This window comes from Pseudophryne corroboree, chromosome 6 (assembly GCF_028390025.1).
Source record: "Pseudophryne corroboree isolate aPseCor3 chromosome 6, aPseCor3.hap2, whole genome shotgun sequence".
Classification (NCBI taxonomy): Eukaryota; Metazoa; Chordata; class Amphibia; order Anura; family Myobatrachidae; genus Pseudophryne; species Pseudophryne corroboree.
In genome coordinates this window covers 40917894-40937839 of record NC_086449.1, presented here as the reverse complement: position 1 = coordinate 40937839, position 19946 = coordinate 40917894, and the positions used below count along the sequence as shown (strand labels likewise).

Sequence of the window (19946 nt, the reverse complement as noted above, 5' to 3'; positions counted from 1 at the left end):
ACAGTCATAGAGGTAGGAAGGCCCTGCTCGCAAGCTTACAATCTGTAGGGAAATAGGCATTGATACATAAGGATAGGTGCTATCTATTGCATATTTGTCCACTGGATTGCAAAGGATCTAGGTGGGCTGCATAATATCACATCACAGCAATGATGAACCATGGTCAGAAAGAAGGGAAAGTGAAGAAAGAGAAAAATGTGGAGGATATGTACGGACTGTACAGTGGGGATATAGGGGGTCATTCCGAGTTGATCGCTAGGTGCCGTTGTTCGCAGCGCAGTGATCAGGCTAAAAATCTGCATTTCTGCGCATGCCCCACAATGTGCACGCGCGACGTACGGGTACAAAGGCTTTTGTATGTTTTGCACAGGTTCTAGCGACATTTTCATTCGCACTGGCGGCTGCAAGAAGATTGACAGGAAAGGGGCGTTTCTGGGTGTCAACTGACCTGTTTCAGGAAGTGCTTAGAAAAATGCAGGCGTGTCTGGGCGAACGCTGGGCGGGTGTGTGACGTCAAAAACCATCCCTCCAACGTTAGAATCATCGCACACGAAGAGTAACTACAGGGCTGGTCTTGTTTTGCACAAAATGTTTTTGCAGGCGCTCTGCTGCACAGGCGTTCGCACTTCTGCAAAGCGAAAATACACTCCCCAGTGGGCGGCGACAATGCGTTTGCACGGCTGCTAAAAACTGCTAGCGAGCGACCAACTCGGAATGACCCCCATAATCGGATAGGAAAGCTTATGAAGGTTGAGTGAGCGGTTCTGGAATGTGATAAGCTGCCTGAAGAGGTGAGTTTTCAGAGAACGCTTGAAGGTTTGGAGACTAGGGGAGCGTCTTATCGTGCATGGTAGGGCATTCCACAGAGTGGGTGCAGCCCGAAGAAAGTCCTGCAATCGTGCATGGGAGCAAGTAATGAGTGTGGATGAGAGACACAGAGCTTGTGCAAAGCGGAGAGGTCGGGTAGGAAGATATTACTACATTATTGTTCATATTATATTTTGGAATGTTTTGGGCAGTGGCGGAACTAGCGAGTGGTGGGCCCAGGTACAAAAATATGCTTTTGGCTCCCCTCCCACGGCAAAAAAACACAAAACAAGGTGGTTAGTACCCAGTGGTGTAACTAGAAATTTCTCTAACGTCCTAGTGGATGCTGGGGACTCCGTAAGGACCATGGGGAATAGACGGGCTCCGCAGGAGACATGGGCACTTTAAGAAAGAATTTAGATTCTGGTGTGCTCTGGCTCCTCCCTCTATGTCCCTCCTCCAGACCTCAGTTTGAATCTGTGCCCGGACGAGCTGGGTGCTGTTCAGTGAGCTCTCCTGAGCTTGCTGTAAGAAAGTATTTTGTTAGGTTTTTTATTTTCAGGGAGCTCTGCTAGCAACAGACTCCCTGCATCATGGGACTGAGGGGAGAGAAGCAGCCCTACTCTCTGAAGATAGGTCCTGCTTCTTAGGCTACTGGACACCATTAGCTCCAGAGGGATCGTACACAGGATCTCACCCTCGTCGTCCGATCCCAGAGCCGCGCCGCCGCCCCCCTCGCAGAGCCGGAAGACAGAAGCCGGGTGAGCATAAGAAGCAAGAAGACTTCGAAATTGGCGGCAGAAGACTCCAGTCTTCACTGAGGTAGCGCACAGCACTGCAGCTGTGCGCCATTGCTCCCACACACACCTCACATACTCCGGTCACTGTAAGGGTGCAGGGCGCAGGGGGGGGGCGCCCTGGGCAGCAATTGGGACCTCTTTGGCAAAAGTTTAGCATATATACAGTTGGGCACTGTATATATGTATGAGCCCCCGCCAAGTAAATGTATTTTTAAGCGGGACAGAAGCCCGCCGTCGAGGGGGCGGGACTTCTTACTCAGCACTCACCAGCGCCATGTTTTTTCTCCACAGCTCCGCTGAGAGGAGGCTCCCCAGCCTCTCCCTTGCAGATACACGGTAGAAGAGGGTAAAAAGAGGGGAGGGGCACATAATAGGCGCAAAAATCAATATAAACAGCAGCTACTGGGTTAACATTAAGTTACTGTGTTATTCCTGGGTTAATAGCGCTGGGGTGTGTGCTGGCATACTCTCTCTCTGTCTCTCCAAAGGGCCTTGTGGGGGAATTGTCTTCAGATGAGCATTCCCTGAGTGTGTGGTGTTGGTACGTGTGTGTCGACATGTCTGAGGCAAAAGACACCACTAAGGAGGAGATGGAGGAAATGTGTGTGTGAGGGGTGTCTCCGTCGACAACGCCGACACCTGTTTGGATATGTGTAATTAAGTGCTAAGAAAAATTTATTGCACAAAAGATTAGAGAACAGACAGGGAATCTACCCATGTCTGTCCCTATGTCGCAGAGACCTTCAGAGTCTCTCAATGCACACTATCCAAAATAATAGACACTGATATCGACACAGGGTCTGACTCCAGTGTCGACTACGATAATGCAAAGTTACAGCCAAAAGGGCAGGAAAGTATTCAATATATAATTATTGTAATAAAAGATGATTTGCATATCACTGATGACTCATCTGTCCCTGACACAAGGCTACACATGTTTAAGGGGAAGAAAGCTGAGGTAAATTTCCCTCCTCCCATGAAGAAAAAGAGCGGGAATCTCCAGACAAGAGACTGCAGTTTCCCACAAAGAATTCTCAGGGAGTATCCTTTCCCTACTAGATCCAGGATACGATGGGAATCTTCCCCTAGGGTGTCACGTTTGCCCAAAAGGTAGCCCTGACTTAACAGCTATCCTCAGGGATCCTGCAGATAGCGTGCACATTCTGGTACACTACTCAGACCGGCGATTGTGTCGGCATGGGTTTATAGCGCTGTAGCAGCGTGGACAGGTACCTCATCAGCAGAGATTGCGACCCTAGTATATATATATATATATATATATATATATATATATATATATATATATATATATATATATATATATATATATATACACACACACACACACACACTGTTTAAAAAAATAAAGGGAACACTAAAATAACATATCCTAGATCTGAATGAATGAAATATTCTTATTAAATACTTTGTTCTTTACATAGTTGAATGTGCTGACAACAAAATCACACAAAAATTATCAATGGAAATCAAATTTATTAACCCGTGGAGATCTGGATTTGGAGTCACCCTCAAAATTAAAGTGGAAAAACACACTACAGGCTGATCCAACTTTGATGTAATGTCCTTAAAACAAGTCAAAATGAGGCTCAGTAGTGCGTGTGGCCTCCACGTGCCTGTATGATCTCCCTACAACACCTAGGCATGCTCCTGATGAGGTGGCGGATGGTCACCTGAGGAATCTCCTCCCAGACCTAGACTAAAGCATCCGCCAACTCCTAGATAGTCTGTGGTGCAACGTGGCATTGGTGGATGGAGCGAGACATGATGTCCCAGATGTGCTCAATTGGATTCAGGTCTGGGGAAAGGGCGGGCCAGTCCATAGCATCAATGCCTTTGTCTTGCAGGAACTGCTGACACACTCCAGCAACATGAGGTCTAGCATCGTCTTGCATTAGGAGGAACCCAGGGCCAACCGCACCAGCATATGGTCTCACAAGGGGTCTGAGGATCTCATCTCGGTACCTAATGGCAGTCAGGCTACCTCTGGCGAGCACATGGAGGGCTGTGTGGCCCCCCAAAGAAATGCCACCCCACACCATTACTGACCCACTGCCAAACCGGTCATGCTGGAGGATGTTGCAGGCAGCAGAACGTTCTTCTTGGCATCTCCAGACTATGTCATGTCTGTCACATGTGCTCAGTGAGAACCTGCTTTCATCTGTGAAGAGCACAGGGTGCCAGTGGCAAATTTGCCAATCTTGGTGTTCTCTGGCAAATGCCAAACGTCCTGCACGGTGTTGGGCTGTTAGCACAACCCCCACCTGTGGGCGTCGGGCCCTCATACCACCCTCATGGAGTCTGTTTCTGATCGTTTGAGTAGACACATGCACATTTGTAGCTTGCTGGAGGTCATTTTGCAGGGCTCTGGCAGTGCTCCTCCTATTCCTCCTTTCACAAAGGCGGAGGTAGCGGTCCTGCTGCTGGGTTGTTGCCCTCCTACGGCCTCCTCCACATCTCCTGATGTACTGGCCTGTCTCCTGGTAGCGCCTCCATGCTCTGGACACTACGCTGACAGACACAGCAAACCTTCTTGCCACAGCTTGCATTGATGTGCCATCCTGGATGAGCTGCACTACCTGAGCCACTTGTGTGGGTTGTAGGGAGGTCATACAGGCACGTGGAGGCCACACACTCTACTGAGCCTCATTTTGACTTGTTTTAAGGACATTACATCAAAGTTGGATCAGCCTGTAGTGTGTTTTTCCACTTTAATATTGAGGGTGACTCCAAATCCAGGCCTCCATGGGTTAATAAATTTGATTTCCATTGATAATTTTTGTGTGATTTTGTTGTCAGCACATTCATCTATGTAAAGAACAAAGTATTTAATAAGAATATTTCATTCATTCAGATCTAGGATGTGTTATTTTAGTGTTCCCTTTATTTTTTTGAGCATTGTATATATATATATATATATATATATATATATATATATATATATATATATATATATATATATATATATGTATATATATATATATATATATATATATATATATATATATATATATATAAAGATGCTGTCTTAAGATATGTATATATATTAAACATGCCCATAGAGACATTAGTCTACTGGGTTCTAGAGTCAACGCTATGTCGATTTCTGCTTGACGTGTCCTGTAGAATATGCAATGGACAGGTGATGCCGACTTAAGAGGCATATGGAAGGCTGAGGATTGTGTGGAGAAGGGATCTCGGACCTGGTCTCCACAGCTATAGCTGGTAATTCTGATCTTTTGCCTTATATTCCTGCACAGCCTAGGAAAGCACGACATTATCAAATGCAGCCTTTCGAACACAAAGAAATAAGAAAGTCCGAGGTGCGTCCTTTCTTGCCAGAGGCAGGGGCAGAGGAAAGAAGCTGCACAACACAGCTAGTTCCCAGGAACAGAAGTCCTCCCCGGCCTCTACAAAATCCACCGCATGTCGCTGGGGCTCCACAGGCGGAGCAAGGCCCAGTGGGGGCACGTTTTCGTAATTTCAGCCACAAGTGGGTTCACTCCCTGTTGGATCCCTGGGCAATAGCTATTGTGTCTCAGGGATACAAGCTGGACTTTGAGGGGATGCCCCCTCACCGACGGCCATGCCGGCTTCCCCCCACGAGAGGGAAATAGTGTTAACTGCAATTCACAAATTGTATCTTCAACAGGTGGTGGTCAAGGTGCCCCTCCTTCAACAAGGAGGGGGTTATTATTCGACCATGTTGTAGTCCCGAAACCAGACGGTTCGGTCAGACCCATATTGAATTTAAAATCCCTGAACATATACCTGAAAAGGTTCAAGTTCAAGATGGAATCGCTAAGAGCGGTCATCGCAAGCCTGAAAGGGGGAGATTTTATGGTGTCTCTGGACATAAAGGATGCATACCTTCATGTCCCCATTTATCCACCTCATCAGGCGTACCTCAGATTTGCGGTACAGGATTGTCATTACCAATTTCAGACGTTGCCGTTTGGTCTCTCCGCGGCCCTGAGAATCTTCACCAAGGTAATGGCGGAAATGATGGTGCTCCTGCGGAAAGCAAGGCGTCACAATTATCCCGTACTTGGACGATCTCCTCATAAAAGCGAGATCAAGAGAGCAGTTGCTGAACAGCGTATCACTTTCTCCGGAAGTGTAACGGCAACACGGCCTAGGCATGATCCTAGACACGGACCAGAAAAGGGTTTATCTCCCGATAGAGAGAGCTCAGAAGCTCATGACACTGGTCAGGAATCTATTAAAACCAAAACAGGTGTCAGTGCATCACTGCACTCGAGTCCTGGGAAGGATGGTGGCATTCCCTTCGGCAGGTTCCATGCGATGACCTTCCAATGGGACTTACTGGACAAGTGGTCCGGATCACATCTTCAGATGCATCGGTTAATCACCCTGTCCCCCAGGGCCAGGGTGTCACTCCTGTGGTGGCTGCAGAGTTCTCACCTTCTAGAGGGACGCAGATTCGGAATTCAGGACTGGGTCCTGGTGACCACGGACGCTAGCCTCCGAGGGTGGGGAGCAGTCACACAGGGAAGAAATTTCCAAGGTCTGTAGTCAAGTCAAGAGACTTGCCTTCACATCAAGATCCTGGAACTAAGGGCCATATACAACGCCCTGAGTCAAGCGGAGCCCCTGCTTCGAAACCAACCAGTGCTGATTCAGTCAGACAACATCACGGCGGTCGCCCATGTAAACCGCCAGGGCGGCACAAGAAGCAGGGTGGCAATGGCGGAAGCCACAAAGATTCTTCGTTGGGCGGAGAATCACGTAAGCGCTCTGTCAGCAGTGTTCATCCCGGGAGTGGACAACTGGGAAGCAAACTTCCTCAGCAGACACGACCTCCACCCGGGTGAGTGGGGACTTCAACAGGAAGTCTTCACACAGATCACATATCGGTGGGAACTGCCACAGGTGGACATGATGGCATCCCGCCTCAACAAAAAACTACAGAGGTATTGCGCCAGGTCAGGAGACCCTCAAGCAATAGCGGTAGACGCCCTGGTGACACTGTGGGTGTTCCAGTCGGTCTATGTATTTCCTCCTCTTCCTCTCATTCCCAAGGTGCTGAGGATAATAAGAAAAGGAGGAGTGGGAACAATCCTCATTGTTCCAGATTGGCCACGAAGGACCTGGTATCCAGATCTGCAAGAAATGCTCACAGAGGACCCGTGGCCTCTTCCTCTAAGACAGGACCTGTTGTGACAGGGGCCCTGTCTGTTCCAAGTCTTACCGCGGCTGCGTTTGACGGCATGGCAGTTGAACGCCGGATCCTAACAGAAAAGGGCATTCCGGACGAGGTCATTCCTACGCTGATAAAGGCTAGGAAGGGCGTGACCGCTAAACATTATCACCGTATATGGCGAAAATATGTTTCTTGGTGTGAGGCCAGGAATGCTCCTACAGAGGAATTCCAGCTGGGCCGTTTCCTTCACTTCCTACAGTCAGGAGTGAATTTGGGCCTAAAATTGGGCTCCATTAAGGTCCAGATTTCGGCCCTATCCATTTTCTTTCAAAAAGAGTTGGCTTCTCTACCAGAAGTTCAGACGTTTGTAAAGGGAGTGCTGTATATTCAGCCTCTTTTTGTGCCTCCAGTGGCACCTTGGGATCTTAACGTGGTGTTAAGTTTCCTGAAATCACACTGGTTTGAACCACTTAAAACGGTGGAGTTAAAATATCTCACGTGGAAGGTGGTCATGCTATTAGCCTTGGCTTCGGCTAGGCGTGTGTCAGAATTAGCGGCTTTGTCACATAAAAGCCCCTATCTGGTTTTCCATATGGATAGAGCAGAATTGCGGACCCGTCCACAATTTCTGCCAAAAGTGGTGTCATCTTTTCATATGAACCAACCTATTGTGGTGCCTGTGGCTACTCGTGACTTGGAGGATTCAGAGTTACTGGAGGTGGTCAGGGCTTTGAAAGTTTATGTAGCCAGAACGGCTAGAGTCAGGAAAACGGAGTCGCTGTTTATCCTGTATGCATCCAACAAGCTGGGTGCTCCTGCTACAAAGCAAACTATGGCTCGCTGGATCTGTAACACGATTCAGCAGGCTCATTCTGCGTCTGGATTGCCGCTGCCAAAATCAGTTAAAGCCCATTCCACTAGGAAGGTGGGCTCTTCTTGGGCGGCTGTCCGAGGGGTCTCGGCATTACAACTATGCCGAGCGGCTACTTGGTCAGGTTCAAACACTTTTGCAAAGTTCTACAAGTTTGATACCCTGGCTGATGAGGACCTATTGTTTGCTCAATCGGTGCTGCAGAGTCATCCACACTCTCCCGCCCGTTTGGGAGCTTTGGTATAATCCCCATGGTCCTTACGGAGTCCCCAGCATCCACTAGGACGTTAGAGAAAATAAGATTTTACTTACCGGTAAATCTATTTCTCGTAGTCCGTAGTGGATGCTGGGCGCCCGTCCCAAGTGCGGACTTCTTCTGCAATACTTGTATATAGTTATTGCTGCAATAAGGGCTATGTTATTGTTGCATCAGGGTTGAACTGATGCTCTGTTGTTGTTCATACTGTTGACTGGGTAAGTTTATCACAAGTTATATGGTGTGATTGGTGTGGCTGGTATGAGTCTTGCCCTGGATTTCCAAAATCCTTTCCTTGTACTGTCAGCTCTTCCGGGCACAGTTTCTCTAACTGAGGTCTGGAGGAGGGTCATAGTGGGAGGAGCCAGAGCACACCAGAATCTAAATTCTTTCTTAAAGTGCCCATGTCTCCTGCGGAGCCCGTCTATTCCCCATTGTCCTTACGGAGTCCCCAGCATCCACTACGGACTACGAGAAATAGATTTACCGGTAAGTAAAATCTTATTTTTTCTCCCCCAAGCCAAAATATTCTCTGGCGTGGCCTTGCTGAAATGGGCGTGGCTTTGCATAAAGGGGCGTGGCATTGCAGGAAAAGACTACCTTACACCCCAGTTTTGCAACATGCACGCCCAGACATTGGCGACCACAGGAAAAAAATAATCCTGATTCATGCCCCTTACATTATTTGTCATTTTTCCTCCTTATAGTAATGCCCAGTATACATTATGCCACATACTGCAATGGCCCTTAGACATTATGACACACAAAATAATGCCCATTACACAATATGCCACACACCGTAATGCCTGTGACACATTATGACAGGAATTGCAATGCCCGTTATACATTATGCTACACAATGCAATGCCCCTGAGACATTATACCACATACAATGCCTGTGATATAGTATACCACAGACCGTAATGCCTGTGACACATTATGACACACACTGCAATGTCCATGACACATTATGACACACACCGCAATGACCGTGATACATTATGCCACAGACCACAATGTCCGTGATACATTATGCCACACACCGCAATGCCCATTACACATTAAGCCCTATAAGTAAGGCTTCTAATTACTTTTAAATTACCTGTTCGATGCCAGGGGTTTGATGCTCTTGGTTCCATGCACGGTGCCAGGGGTTTCATGCGCTAGGTGTTATGCTTGTTGCCAGGGGTTTCATGCACTGGATGTCATGCTCATTGCTAGGAGGTAATGCTTGTTGCTAGGGGTGTGCCCCCAGTGCCAGATATTCCACCATAGTGCCAGATAAAAATATGCCCCCATAGTGCCAGAAACACATATGCCCCCAGTGCCACATATGCCCCCACAGTACCAGATACACATATGCTCCCAGTGCCAGATACACATATGCCCCCAGTGCCACATATGCCCCCACAGTTCCAGATACACATATGACCCCAGTGCCAAATATGCCCCCCCAGTGCCAGATAGACATATGCCGCCAGTGCCACATATGCCCCCACAGTACCAGATACACATATGCTCCCAGTGCAAGATACACATATGCCCCCAGTGCTGTCCGGGAAAGAGGGTACAGTCCGGGAAGAAGGGCACAGCGCGCGCCTCTCCTGTGTCCGTCCTGTGTCTCCGGCGGCGTGTCTGTCAAATGAAGCGCTGGGTCATGAGCCAATCAGAGCTCGCGGACTGGCAGCCAATCAGGAGTTGCAGCTGCCGGTCCACGAGCTCTGATTGGCTCACGAACCGGCACTTCATCTGACAGACACGCCGCCGGAGACACGGGAGTCAGGACGGACACAGGAGAGGCGCATGCGACTGTGTGTCCGCCAGCCCCGCCATCTTACACCTGATGCTGGGATAGTATGACTGATATGAGGCGCAGTCTGATGGCCGTGAGGAGAAGCCGTGGTCTACCTGCTCTGGCCTGGCAGGAAATTTGAATGAAACAGAGAACATTACACACTTGAGTGGTCTGCCTGTGTTCAGCAATGTTCATCTGTGACGGCAGGCTGAATAAGCCAGATCTTACTCAGGCTTACCGTCGCAGGTGGCCATGCAAGGCCAAGGGAACTGCGCCCACGATGAAGTCCTTAACTTCGTCACTCCCGGAAAACTGGCGACACGCCCCTGTTTTCCCGAACGCTGGGCTGACCATCCCTGCAAATGCCTCTGCCTGTGCATGATATCGCAGGACCCATTTAGCACAGGACTCGACCATCTGGTAAATGCAGTAAGGATAGCATAAACAATCCTTACTTAATCACCCTCTTAGTCCACAAGCAGAAATACATCTGTGCAGCACTGGACAGCTCCCATGTGACCAGCAAGTTCAGTCTCTCCCTTCAGCTTTCCAGCATCCGGTATAGGGGTCTATTTACTAAGCCTTGGATGGAGATAAAGTGGACGGAGATAAAGTACCAACCAACCAGCTCCCAACTGTCATCTTTCAATCACAGCCTGTGACATGGCAGTTAGGAGCTGATTGGTTGGTACTTTATCTCCGTCCAAGGCTAAGGGGGACATTTACTAAGCAGTGATAAGAGCGGAGAAGTGAGCCAGTGGAGAAGTTGCCCCATCAACCAATCAGCAGCTCTGTATAATTTTATAGTATGCAAATTATAGATGTTACTTCAGTGCTGATTGGTTGTCATGGCAACTTCTCCACTGACTCACTTCTCCGCTCTTATCACTGCTTAGAAAATGTCCCCCTTAGTAATTAGACCACACAGTCTCTCATGGTCCACCTATATATAACTGCCCATAAATAGTGGCTCCTTTGGCCTGTCATAGGTGGGTGGGATGGACTCCTGGCAACCTCCTCTTAGCTCTCCCAAATGGACACTTTTCTCACAGGACCCCTCAGCAGCACAGGTCCACTTCAGCTCCCAGGTACCCCAGACCCTGCCCCGGCCAACCGCCCCTCACTTCCAACAGTCACTGGCCTTATACCCGAGTCTGATGATGTGACGCTCTCCTGACCTCTTGAGCATCTGCCAAGGCTGCTGGGAATTGTGGCCTGACTGTGTAATTGCATGTGCTGTAGCGTGATACAGTGTTAGACACAATACCTTGCATAGCCGAATTAATTAATTAATTTGGGCCCTAAAAATATAGTAAGCGAATTAGGGCCCTCATTCCGAGTCGTTCGCTCTGTATTTTTCATCGCATCGCAGTGAAATTCCGCTTAGTGCGCATGCGCAATATTCGCACTGCGACTGCGCCAAGTATCTTTGCTATGAAGAAAGTATTTTTACTCACGGCTTTTTCATCGCTCCGGCGATCGTAATGTGATTGACAGGAAATGGGTGTTACTGGGCGGAAACACGGCGTTTTATGGGCGTGTGGCTGAAAACGCTACCGTTTCCGGAAAAAACGCAGGAGTGGCCGGAGAAACGGGGGAGTGGTTGGGCGAACGCTGGGTGTGTTTGTGACGTCAAACCAGGAAAGACAAGCACTGAACTGATCGCACAGGCAGAGTAAGTCTGGAGCTACTCTAAAACTGCTAAGTAGTTTGTGATCGCAATATTGCGAATACTTCGGTCGCAATTTTAAGATGCTAAGATACACTCCCAGTAGGCGGCGGCTTAGCGTGTGCAACTCTGCTAAATTCGCCTTGCGACCGATCAACTCGGAATGAGGGCCAAAATAAATATATACACAAAAAACAACCATCTTTAACATTTCTGATGTTAAGGGTAGGGGTATACGGTCTCTAGGTCGACCACTATTGGTCGACAGTAAGTAGGTCTACATGATTTCTAGGTCAACATGGTCTCTAGGTCTACATGTTCTAGGTCGACAAGACAGAAGGTCGACATGAGTTGTTGTTTTTTTAAACTTGTTTTTTTTTACTTTTTCATGCTTTACGTGGACTACAACTGGGAATGGTAACCTGTGCTGAGCGCAGCGGTAGTGGAGTGAGCCATGTGAGGGGACACGGTGCACTAACTGGGGTTCTCAGTCACTCTGCGGAGAAAACTACACCAATTTAAAAAAAAAACTCATGTTGACCTTCTGTCATGTTGACCTTGTATATGTCAACCTAGAGACCATGTTGACCTAAAAACCATGCCGACCTACTTACTGTCGATCAATACTGGTTGACCTAGACACTGTCGACCTAAGTGTGGCCCTATGATCCACACCCAGGCTAGGGACGGTCGACCTTGTATATGTCAACCTAGAGACCATGTTGACCTAAAAACCATGCCGACCTACTTACTGTCGATCAATACTGGTTGACCTAGACACTGTCGACCTAAGTGTGACCCTATGATCCACACCCAGGCTAGGGACGGTCACTTAACATAAATACAATTTAGGACACCTTTTCCACACACATCTAGGTGTATTTTAATCAAAGACTTTTCTTGCATTGCACTAACATACGTATAAGGGTACTCATAAGATAGATGGTGTTTGATATTTTTGATAGTGCATCCAATAGTAGCGTCTAAAGATACACACAGAAAGGGTAGGACTGGCCCACAGGGGTACCAGGGAAACCACCGGTAGGCCCCACTGCCTGAGTGCCCACTCCTTCCTCTAGGGATCAGGTTCCAGACTGTGCACTTGTATTATACATGGTGTATATGTTGCATTACACTGCACTAAACTATTGTGTATTTCAAGCCTCTGTGGATGCTGGCCACACCCCCTTTGTAGGATGGCCATACCCCTAAGTATGGGCCCCTATAACTGCATCCCCCGGTGGGCCCTTCATACACACAGGGGGTGTCCCAGCCCTTACAGACAGAGGCTTGTAAACCAAGGGCTGATACAAGCATTAGCACATAGGGGGGAATTCAGACCTGATCGTAGTAGCAAACTTGTTAGCAGATGGGCAAAACCATGTGCACTGCAAGGGGGGCAGATATAACATGTGCAGAGAGAGTTAGATTTGGGTGGGTTACTTTGTTTCTGTGCAGGGTAAATACTGGCTGCTTTATTTTCACACTACAGTTTAGATTTCAGTTTGAACACACCCCACCCAAATCTAACTCTCTCTGCTCATGTTATATCTGCCCCCCCCCCCCCCCCAAGCCCCCCTGCACTGCACATGGTATTTCCCATTAGCTAACAAATTTGCTGCTGCGACCAGTTCTGAATTAGGCCCATTGTCAATACGTTTTTGTAGAAAAAGTGAAAATCTTACTGGGAATAAATCTCTCCAAATACTCAAACCACTGGCGCAGAGTGGAGTCTCCAAACATGTGGATGTCCTTCCCCTTGAGACAGGCAAGAGCATCGGATGGCTGAGGAAAATGCCGACCCCGACACGTGAGAGATCTCCAGTTGTCACCATAATAAAAGCCAGAAGGCTGTGTAGGTTCCAGGCCAGGTCTACAGGCGGAGAGATTAGCGGTAAGTTCTGCAAAAGAGTGGGCGGAGGATGAGAGATGGGGGAAAAAAAAAAAAACTTAAGGCAGTTTAAATGGTAATGCATCTTCACCAGGGAACCCACCTTTGGGCTGCTTGTATGGAGACCACTAGATGGGGTGATAGCAAATCGCATCTAGATGACTATACTATCTGAGTTCCTGTCCTGGATATTCCATATTTTCAGGAATGCATCTGCCTCAAAAAAAATCAACTGCTCTAGTACCATCCAAGAGGTTTTGTTTGTTTGTTTGTTTTCAGAAAATCACAGGGTCTGATCCATTTATAATGGCAGGCAGTAATGGACTGAAAGAGAGCCATAGTCATTCAGTCAAACTCTGGCAATCATGACAACAGGCTGGTTAGTCAGCATTTCTTTCTTTAAAGTTCTTTTGCAAGTAAACCTGTAGTAGGAATTTTGGAGGAAACGTCACGCTATAAATATAGGATTGTTATCCAGAAAAAACAGGAGTGACCCCCAGTGGCAGGAGCCATGGAAAAATTTGCAGAAGGGAATGAGCAAGCTGTGAGCAGTCTTGGACTTAGGTCTTCGTCTTGCTTCCCTCAAGGTTCACATATCTGCCTTGTTGGCATGGTTTCAGCGCAAGATTGCCTCTATACCTGATGTTCTTACATTCACTCAGGGTGTTCAGCGTATTCAGCCTCCCTGTGTTCCCCCTGTGGCTCCATGGGATCTGTCTGTTGTGCTAAATGACCTACAAGAGAAGTCAGCCAAAACTAGTACACAGTGTATCAGAAAAGGCGCAGGATGTGCCGTAGCAAATCCAAAGTAACGCTGACAATCAGCTGGCACTGAATGCTAGGTCTGACTGGTTTTATAGTGCTAGAAGATCCGGGGATGAAAGAGACTGGTGAAAATATGTGCATGCATGATTTGCTTTCACAATTTGGGGAACTTGTGCCGAGTAAGTCTTTCTTTCTAGATTGTGACCAATTTTACTAAAAGTTTGCATACCAAACTGCTTAGCCAGTTTCTCATAGTCCAATGATGGTGAAGGTGCATTGGGCAATGTCTAACATGAGCATACATCCTGACAAAAAGGAAGTGTTATGGTAGACTTACCATTGTTAACACTTTTTCTGTGAAGTACACAGGGTTCCACAGGGAAACATTGGAGTGTAGAGTGGCTTTTGATACAGAGGCACCAACAGGCATAGCTTTTAGCTGCCCCAGGATGCATAGGGGCCTCCTCTATAACCCCACCTCCACTGAGTGCTCAGTTTTGATAACCAGTCCAATGCAGGAGCAGGCAAGAGAGAAGGCAGATGTTAGTCACATAAGAACACACTCTCACGACAGGAGAAGGTACCAGTGGCTAATGCCATACAAACCCAAAGAAGCTAGGTGTGTCAGGGTGGGCGCCCTGTGGAACCCTGTGTACTCTGCAGAAAAAGAGTTAACATTGGTAAGTCTACCATAACACTTCTTTTCTGCAGCAGGGTACACAGGTTTCCATAGGGAAACATCAGGGATGTCCTAAAGCAGTTCCTCAAGAGAGGGGACGCGCCTTAGCAGATGTGAGAATCCGACGTCAAAAGGAAGCATCCTGGGAGGCGAAGGGATTAAAAGGCATAGAACCTAAGAAACATGTTCAACGAGGACCACGTAGCCGCCTTGCACAATTGTTCTGCGGATGCGCCACTCAAAAATAGAATGAGCATTAATCGCAGCGGGAGGTGGGACTCCAGCCTGCGCATAAGCTTGTGCAATCACAATTCTAATCCATCTGGCCTAGGTTTGCTAGTTAGCAGGCCAGCCACATTTGTGGAAACCAAACTGGACAAAGAGGGCATCTGACCACCTAATAGAAGCAGTCCTCTCCACACAGACATGGAGAGCACTCACCACATCCAAAGAACGTTCTTTGGCTGACAAGTCTAAAGAGATAAAGGCCGGAACCACAATCTCTTGGTTAAGGTGAAATGATGACACCACCTTAGCAAATACCCTGGTCGAGTTCATATAACTGCCCAGTCACGGTGAAAAATCAGAAAGGGTGGACAACAGGACAAAGCTCCTAAGTCTGACACCCGTCTTGCAGAGGCAATAGCCAGCAAGAACAGGACCTTGGCCATAAGCCATTTAAGGTCAACCTACTCAAGAGGTTCAAAGTGAGACTCTTGTAGGGCATTCAGCACAACAGACAGATCCCATTGGAGCCACAGGAGGAACATATGGAGGCTGAATACGTAGAACACCCTGAGTGAATGTATGAACATCAGGTATAGAGGCAATCTTGTGCTGAAACCATACCGACAAGGCAGATATGTGAACCTTGAGGGAAGCCAGATAAAGACCTAAGTCCAAAACTCTTTGCAGAAAAGTAAAAGTTTTAAATCTACCAGCATCATAATTCTTATCGGCACACCAGGTGAAATACGAATGCCAAACCCTGTAATAAATCCGGGCAGAGGCCGGTTTGCAGGCCTTCGGCATAGTTTGAATAACCGCCTCAGTAAATCCCTTGGCCCTCAGGAGTGATGTTTCAAGAGCCATGCCGTCAAAGCCAGTCTGGCCAGGTCTGGGTAGAGACAAAGCCCCTGTACGAGGAGGTCTTGATGCTGAGGAAGTAGAAGGGGACGCCCAGTCAACAGACCCTGCAGGTTTGAGAACCAATGCAGTCTGGGCCATGCCGGAGCGACTAGAATTAGCATTCCTTCTTCTTGCTTGAACTTCCGCAGTACCCTAGGTAGGAGTGACACCGGAGGGAATATGTAAGGCAGCCGAAAGTTCCACGGAACTGCCAGTGCATCCACGAACACTGCCTGAGGATCCCTGGTCCGTGATCTGAAGACTGGAACTTTGTAATTGTGTTGAGACACTATGAGGTCTACATCTGGCAGGCCCCACCTGTCCACTAGGACATGAAAGACTTCTGGATGAAGGCTCCACTCTCCGCAGTGAACGTCCTGGTGACTGAGGAAGTCCACTTCCCAGTTTAGGATGCCTAGAATGAACACTGCTGATATGGCTGGCAGATGGCGTTCCAACCAACAAAGTATCTTTGACACTTCCATTATTAAATTTAACACACTCTAGGTGCAATCCAAATTTTGATCTGATTGTGCATTTGGGCGTTATCATTCACGCAACGCAAGCCACGCATTGGTAATGATGTCATTATGTCAACCCTTTTCATCACCTTAGGACAGGTTTATTAAAATTCGAATTACATAGTTTTCCTATTTCCCACCTGAAGAATACCTATGTTACATTTCATCTTCCTAACATTTCGGGAAGTAAGAAAATTAGTGATGAGTGAGTGAGTGAGTGAGTGAGTGAGTGAGTCAGTCAGTCAGTCAGTGAGGGCTTTCGCATATACAGTATATTACTATACAGTATTTATACTATAATTACACTATATACTGTATTTCTTAGTTCTTCACTCAGATTCCCTGCAATCATTCCAGTTCTGCAACACAAAAAGAATAATGAAAGACCATTACTGTATATCGGCTTTTGGACCACCCTGTATATGGGATGCAGGAATCTTGACACCACTCGGAGATCGTCAGCAGAACACAAACAGCCCGAAGGTAAGTATCCGGGTTCTGGTTAGGCACTGGGGGGTGGCAGGGGTTAGCCCTAGACACCACCCCCGAAGGGTTAGCCCTAGCTGCCACCCCTGAATGGTTAGGGGAGGGGGGGTTAAAATTATTTACCCCCGCCAACGTCAGGATCTTCATTGTTGGGATGCCACGGTCAGTCATGTGACTGCAGGCATCACAACCAGCGCTATTTGATACCGAACCCCTGTATATTGCTCTGCCAGTAACTTACCCAATGAGCTAATATCAGAGAAGACATTGATTGGAGAAACATTTCCAGGGATAATCTTGTTTGCTACAGAGCTGAGAAAGGGCAACAATTGATTAAAAAGATGGTCATGTGTCTGGGGCCTAATTAGAAATGAATTGGCCTATAAGCAATGAACTTTTTCCCATGAAAATAGGTACTTGTACTATAAAAAAAAGTGCAAGAACTAACCTAAACCGCCAAAGGCCCTTTGTCCAGTTACACTGTCCAGTCTATATAGTTACTACTATGAAATAGGGGGAGTTGAATCAATTGAGAGAGATAAAATAGAGGCGTTGGGCATAACAGCTAATCAGTGTCTAAGTGCAATTGCTGAGATAGATAAATAAGATTTAGTAGCTAATCAGTTGTTTTGGCCAAATTCTCTATTTTATCTCTCTCCAAGGCTTGATACATGTCCTCTCTAGTGTGGTGATAGAAGCACCTGGCAAAACTGTTCCGCTATACCTGTACTATCTGTGCTACCCATTTCCAGAAATAAAAAGACTGCCAGGAATCAGTACTGTGGAGTACCATCAGAAAAAGCACATATCTACTCATTTGGGGGCTCGTCCAGTCAGATGGATTGTTTGCATTTTCCCAGTAGAAACGGAGATACAATCAATAAAACATCCAACTTACATATGCAAATAGTATCGCAAAGGACAGCTCTCTCAATAAGAGCTGCCCTTTGTGTTTTCAGGGCTTCCAGGTTTAGGACTTAGGAGCCCTTCTGCACATGCAGCCACAAGAGGTGGGGTTGTGGGGGAAGGGGGTGCTGGGATTGGGTCCAATCTCAGAGAAAGTCACAAACAAAGCCTATAAGCTTCTTTTGAGCAACAGCACTGAAACATGGCATTACCTACTGACTTGAAGCTCAGGAATGCATTGCATTCTGGAGCTTGGTACATATGAAAATTCGGTATAAACCCCCAAACACTGGATTTTTGGGGGCTTTGCCGCATTTTAGTACATCCCACCCTACATAATGAAATGGGAAACATAATGAATGCACAAAGACAAAAATGTCTTGGAAAAGTGCTGGGAGGTGACAAAACAGATGCATTGAGATAGTCCATCTTATGAACCTGTTATCGTCCTTATACTGTACATACACATGCACGAATGTATATATACACATTTTAAGTATGACTGGTTGCAGGGGCGCTGTAATTACGTCACTCCGTGGATGCACACGCAAGGGACCAGGAAACAGACTGTGAGCTGAGGGTGGAGCGACGGGCGGCTGAGGGAAGCCGCAGTGCCATATCCGGGGCTCTGCTGAGACTATTCTGCGCTCACCCTCGCTAGCGGCTCATGTGGTGTATGTCATACACCACATGAGATGTCAGGGGGGTGAGAGGGTGACTATAAAAGACCTGCACAGGGCCGAGCAGCCCCGTGGGTGTTCAGGCCCAGGAGCACCCACGGAATCAACACCGGTGACTGGATGTGCATTATTAATACCATTATTTCATTATTTTCAGTTTATAGTTAGCATATTGTGTGACTGCTTGGGGAATCAGGTACAAGCACTTGGTGTTTTTGCTGCCTTGAAAGGTGGAGACAATTCCAGAAAATCTCCAACAGAATCCAAATGCAAAGTCCTTTCTTGTGCAGTTAAATAGTCAGCACCACTTCTTCTAAATAAAGAACTGAAGATTCATCGTATGGTATCAATGCAAACGTGTCTTGACCATCTGGTACAGCATGTTACGCGTTTCATGCGACTGCTGACCACTTCTTCAGACAGCTTATGCCTATTTTTTTTCTTTTAAATGATCCTATTGCTGGGATAAGAATAAACATGCCTTTTATCTTTACAGATGTAAAGGACAGCGGCATCCCGCCAAAATGCTGGCTGCGGAGTAAGCGCAAAGAGTACCCTTGCGGGCTCGGTGGCTCGCCGCTGGATTTATCCCTACACAAGTGGGAATAGTCCAGTTTTGCTGGGATTACGGCTGGCGGCATTCGCTGGATTTATCCCTACACAAGTGGGAATAGTCCAGTTTTGCTGGGATTACGGCTGGCGGCATTGTCAGCTGTCGGGATTCCGGCGTCAATATCCTGACAACCGGGATCCCCACAGCCGGCAAATTGGACGGATCCTGCTGTATCAGACGATTAAGAACTGTTTCTATTGAAGCCAAACTACGAATCTTCAAAAAACTATTTATGTCAAAGCAGTGGTACGGACTATTCAATTTGGAGAACCTGCGTCAATAAAGGACATTGGGGCTGATTCAGAACACAATCCAACCGCAAATATTACAAAAAAAGATGCGGTTGCATGCGCAATGCCCATCCTGCTCCCGAATTTTCTGCGGGGGGGGGCAGAAAATGAGATCGCCTCTGCCTGTCAATCAAGCAGAGGCGTTCGCAGGGGGGGACAACGTTCTGTTTCCTAGGTGGAGACACAGCATTGCAGGGGCGTGGCCTGAAAAAGGGGGACGCGAACGGGGGCATGATCACGGCGGCCATGTGACGTCACATGTAGCCACCACGATCGCAAAGCAACCTTAATTTATGCCATCTTGCAGAAATTGCGATGCGATCCCAATTTCTGCTTGATAAAGGTTGGGGGGGGCGGTGGTCAGCATGCTGGGCGGCCTTGCTAGGAAGGCCAATCCCGGGATCAGGATCGGTGAGATCCCGAGAATTAGGCCCAAAAATGTCCGGGATTGGAAGCTCCAATCCTGGGGATTAAGGGACCAGCGTTGAGCGTTCTCAAGATGCTCAGACGCTGCCCGGCTTCATCCTTCCGGCTCCCCAGCGCAGCGTGACGTGCAGTGAGAGGTCACGCTGCGCCGTCACACGCCGCTGGGAGCCGCCGGGAAAGC

The 19946-nt window shown here is 47.6% G+C and overlaps 1 protein-coding gene across 9 annotated transcripts in view; it reads right to left on the bottom strand.

Annotated features, from left to right (window-relative positions):
• LOC134936014 (NXPE family member 3-like) overlaps nt 1-19946 on the bottom strand; it is a 99957-nt gene that overhangs the window by 19288 nt on the left and 60723 nt on the right. For all 9 annotated transcript variants that reach the window (XM_063930911.1, XM_063930908.1, XM_063930907.1 and 6 more), the window contains 2 exons: nt 17092-17162; nt 13066-13281 (listed from right to left, as the gene is read on the bottom strand). In XM_063930911.1, the coding sequence (XP_063786981.1) occupies nt 13066-13281; nt 17092-17162 (287 nt within the window). The remainder of the gene's footprint in view (nt 1-13065; nt 13282-17091; nt 17163-19946) is intronic.